The sequence below is a fragment of the Thermobia domestica genome, chromosome 15, assembly GCF_964235325.1.
Source record: "Thermobia domestica chromosome 15, izTheDome1.hap1.1, whole genome shotgun sequence".
In the NCBI taxonomy this organism is placed as follows: Eukaryota; Metazoa; Arthropoda; class Insecta; order Zygentoma; family Lepismatidae; genus Thermobia; species Thermobia domestica.
The window spans coordinates 150307810-150313092 of NC_137468.1; the positions used below are offsets into that span (position 1 = coordinate 150307810).

At 35.9% G+C, this 5283-nt stretch overlaps 1 protein-coding gene across 1 annotated transcript; it reads right to left on the bottom strand.

Moving 5' to 3' along the window:
- Positions 1 to 1361: 1361 nt before the first annotated feature.
- Positions 1362 to 2081, bottom strand: LOC145671647 (uncharacterized). Its single transcript, XM_081740846.1, has one exon. It carries the CDS (start codon positions 2079 to 2081, stop codon positions 1362 to 1364), a length of 720 nt encoding a protein of 239 aa, XP_081596972.1.
- Between the last annotated feature and the right edge of the window lie 3202 nt (positions 2082 to 5283).

Consider the following 5283-nt stretch of genomic DNA (forward strand, 5'->3'; position numbering starts at 1 on the left):
AAACGTACTATAAATGAGGTTCTGTCTCTATAAGGTAAAATAGAAGTAAACAATCCAAGGGCTACCTACAGTTTACAAACTTTTAAAATTTTTCATATCTCAACTTCTAACTGGAAAATATATAATTTTAGTTTGAGCGTACCTCTTGTCTCCAAAGGAGGCAGAGCTATGTTATTATAAAGGTAACCAAGAAAGTTCTGTCGCTATTCACCCACAACCTTCGAACACCTATAGAGGAGGGTGGGCCAGAATGAGACAAAAAGTAGTAAATCAGTAATATTTTGTTTAATAGAATCTATAAAATTAAGAACCTAAGTTATAATGAGAATTTGGTTCATTGTGGACATACAGCATGTATAGTCTCCGTTTGTATCATTGTGGCCCATCATAGGGCCACAGTAAGGATTAAAAACAAAAACAAAGAATAACATGGTCTTAAATAAAAACAAAGCAACTTAAAGCCTTAATAATAAAAACAAAGCAACTTATGGTTTCTCTTGCGAAACAACATAATTTTAAACTGTTAAGGCTCGACATGCGCTTATATAGTTAACGGATGTTAAGCAAATCGAAGTTGTACTCGAATGTCACAAAAGATTGCAATCTCTTTGTAGATCCTAAACGTTTCGGATTTGGTAATATCATTTTCACATCGGACAGATGAACTAATGCTACATCTGGAACATGAGGAAACGAAAAGTAGCCTTCATATTTTACGCACTTTCTTAAAAGAGTAACTTGTAAATCATTATCATTGTCTTTTGACGTGTTAACCTTTGCGATGTAAAAAATGTTTCTAGGTCCTGTGAATTCAACCAACAAAATCATCAACTTCTGGATCACGTTCAAACTCTTGAAAACCACTAGGATCAACATGCGGAAATGTAGGGCTCGTATCAGGAAATTCTATGTCACCACTGCTTGATGAAATGTTAATGTCACATTCATCGTCGCTATCAGAGGAAATGAAATCATATTCGTTTCTTTTCTTGTTGCAAGGACATAAACCTTTACACACATCAGATGATTTCCGTTTGCGCAATTGTCTTTCTTCTAGCTTCTTTTGAATTTTCTGTTTCTCAGGCGTGTCAGTTGGAATTATGCTTGACGCTTTCGTGCGACCAGTCGCAGCTCGTTTCCTTTTACCAGCTTTAGGGAATCCTTTGAAAAGGACTGGACTGATAAATTTGGAAGTGTTACTTTCAATAGGGTTTTTGGTTTGTATGCCTATTTCTATACTTGCTCCTAATACACTAGACCTGAAAAGTCTTCAACACTTTCAGTACAAACTACTATTGGGGGACTTTCACTGACTGCTGGAGCTGTTATATCATTTGAGTTATCACAAGGATCACGATCAGTCACATAACTGGTAAGAAAGTCATCAGCAGTGAATATTTCACTATCGAATGGAAAAATTCCCGTTTTTTAAGGCCAGATTTGATGTTTGGTGTTGTCATAAAGCGTTCGTAAGCTACCCCAGCACAGGCAGCAATGTCGTAAATTGTCATTGGCGTTCCAGGGTGATGCAGCAACCACGAGTCGACAGCTGCATTATAATGAGCTTTAAATGAATAAAACACAATCACATCCAACAGCTGTAGTTTATTGTTACAGTGTGGTGGTAAAGTGACTACAATCACGCCATTTTCTATAGCAACATTCAACGCCTCAATACTCAAATGGTTCTCATGATTATCATATATAAGAATGGTTGGATTGTCCTTTGAAGAGCCACTGTGTTTAATGAGATATCTCATCACTTCAGGAAACACTTCACCTGTCATCCATCCAGAGCTAGGTACTAACCTTAGAGTTCTGGGGGGGGCACCGCAAATCATGTCTGGCTTGAAGGTTTTTCGAGGGAAGATCATTGCTGGTGGCAAAGTATTTCCCGATACACTTATAATACAGCATATTGTGGCCAAGACACCTCGTTCTCCACTTGTACACTTGCTCACTTGTTTCACGCCTTTCGGTGCTAAAATCTTTCTAGGTTTCTGCGCTGTTGAAGTTGAGGTTTCATCTAAATTATAGATGCGAGTTCCATATAGAAAACTTTTCAAACCAAGCGTACGCATTCTCTAAATTTTCAAGGAACTTAGTAACATTATTCGTATTGAATGAAGTTGCACGCGAGATACTGCAGCCCTCAGGCTGACGAATACTTAAGTGGGGATGACGCTTTAAAAACCCTTGCATCCAATCAAATGAATCTGGAACTGTCTTATTATTTATTTTAGCCATTTCGTAAGCTAGTTCCCTGAAATCCTTGGTGGATTTGCCATAACACATTTTTGGGCACTGTATCATGTAGTCCGCTAAAGAGATTTCTTCTGCTTCACTGAACACTTGTCTGCTATTATAAAGAAAGATGTATGAATTTAACATTCGAATTTAACTTACCTGTATTCTTAGAGGATCACCACAAAACGACGTACTGAATAATTTGCCGAAAAATTACTTTCGATGTGAATTTCTAACACATGTGTCGTTCTGCTAACACCATAACTTACAGCCATTTGCAATGTGGACTTGTGGGTAGGTTTTGTATTTATCAATTTACACTGTAGATGGTGACATAATTCATCCATGCAAATTAGAGATAACTCAAACGTCTCACTGTGGCCCGTGTCTCATTGTGACCCATTCTCCCCTTCGTCACATAAGACGTGCCTGGAAGATCAAAAATAGTCTCATCAGCATCGACGACCTTTCCAACGTTCTGAAAGGTCATGGATTCCATCGCTGTACAGCAGGTGATAATCGGATGATACAATGTCCGAGCAGTATGGCGGATGAAGTGTTGTTTCCCATCTAAGGCATAGAATGGTGTCCCGGGTAGTGATGGGCAGTGGGAATATTCCCGGTGGGAAGGAATTTAAAAATGGGAATATTCCCGGTTTTTTCCCCTGGCCTATAAATTCCCGGGAAGGAATTTATTTCCATTTCTGTACTTTACCTTCCAAATTATAAGAACCATATGACTAATTACTTTATTTCAATATGTTATGATTTACTTCTAGGTTTTAAAGACTTTGGAGGTTAAAAAATGTAAAATTATTTGACGGTACTTTATATAACTAATAATATGATTTTTTAAAGTTCCATTTCCATTTGCACTAAAAAGTAGGGTAATTGTTTAGTGTTGGAGGCCAAAACTAGCAAAAAGTATGATGATTTACGGAAGAAATTAGTTGATAGTGATGTTCAAGTAGTCAAGAAAGTATCGAACATATTTTTTTAAGGCAGTAGGGAATTTATACAAAACGGAAAGGTAAGTGGAAGTGATTTATGTGAGAAAAGAAAGTGAATTGTTGGTAACGAAAATAGAAAACAACGTGCCATGCGGGGTCCAAGCCGCGTTCATTCGCTAACGCTCGCTCTGCAATGCTGTCTGAATTTAATGTTGGTATCGTAATTTAACGTATGAAACCATAAGACAACCGCATCGGAATAGAATATCGCAAAAAAGTAGGTGCATAAGCTGGCCCCCAATGCTAAAGAACAGCCAAAATTAGCAAATTACAAATTTACAAATAATGAAAAGGAACCATTATGTAAAGTAATATAGAATTATGTAGAAATAGAGATGAAGTACTATTAGTAATAGATGTCGGTCTGTCTCCTCTCTCTGACTCGAATTTCTAAAGAGGTACTCGGACTTCTTTTACATGAATTAACGTATGGAATTTCGAGAAATATGTAGGATGAAAGGTCGTGTATGGCAATGTTACGTGCTAAAATATAAAGATAAGTAGGTATCTTGCAAATTTTGTGAACATACGTAAATATGTATTCGCAAATGTTGATAAATTGGTGAGACATGTATCTTCTCAGTGGCGGCCGGTGGTTTGTGGTTTCGGGTGTTGCAGTACGAACGATCGGAGACAGAAGATATAAAGTGGACTCATTGACTAATCAGCATAACTTTAGATGCAAATGCTATGTGACATGTTAAATTAAATAAAAATCTGTTTTTTTAAAAATAAATAATGCAGAACATTTAATCCGATTAATCACCTTATTTAATTAGTAAGTTCATTCTTCTCTCTTTGATTGGAACAAATCTGCCTAATACATGCTGGTTGAACTCTAGTATTCTTATTGTCACGTCTTTTTTGATGGAAAGCATAACCAATGGTGATAACCTTTTTTTGACATTCAATTTCTTGAAAGTGTCATTTTTTTTTATGTGAAAAAGAACTTTTCTTCTTTTACTGACGCCATAGGTACAGTTAATATTAATTGCAGAAACTTTGTAGATTCACTAAATATTTTTCTAGATTTTTGTGAACAATTCATTCTAGCAAACTCAGTCCCTGACAGTGATCCGAATTCCTCTTCAGTGTAGACTAAAGAGAGTTCGTAGCAAAGATTAATGTTATAAAAAAATGTACATTGAACACGCTTTATTCACAATTTATCTAGGAAAATTTCAAATAAATTGTGGAAATGTACCTAGTGCATACAACATTACTGCCATAAGGTGTCCTGTAAACTTAAACCGTTTTTTTTTTTCGAACACTCTCCTGAATTGCACTTTGCTTGTTTTGTCTAAGCCTTAATTGTAAGTTTTTTTCTCAGTTGAAAGCTGGGCAATTCTTTTTGTAAGTTATTTACAGAAGTCATGATATGCAATTCATTCAGAATTTGTAGGTTATGTACAGAATTAAAGCACACACAATAAAATTAATAACTAATAACCAAAACAGCTGATACAAAAGAGATACTACACTCTGTAAAGAAAAAATAGCGACACTTGCTCTAATATGGTTTTCTCAACATACTTTAATCAATATGAATTTTTACATGAATTCCTGATAATATTACAAGGCATATTCCTAATGAGCAGTTCATTCTTAATACTTGCGGCAGAGTTTCAGGCTTTTGACATGAATTTGGTGAATTTATATGCATATATAAGTAGCTATGTGTGTTTTGAGCAAAATCGTTTGTAGGAAGAGTAATTCATAAAACTGAAAAAGATCAACAACAATAGCAGAAAACAAGAAATGGAATTTCTTTAGGGTAAGACATATTGTGTGCAAACATCGAGAAGTACGATACACCAAACTAGTATTTTGTATGTGCACCATGGGCTTCCCGCATTGGTAACAAAGCTATTGCAAAATGCAACCTCGATATCACGGAATAACACCCGGATTATCTGTTCCTTGAATTCCATTCTATTTGAGATAGTTGTCTATTGAAATTTCTACTCATATCGATCCACAAATTTTCAACTGGATTCATGTCGGGTGAGTTTGTAGGCCACACGAG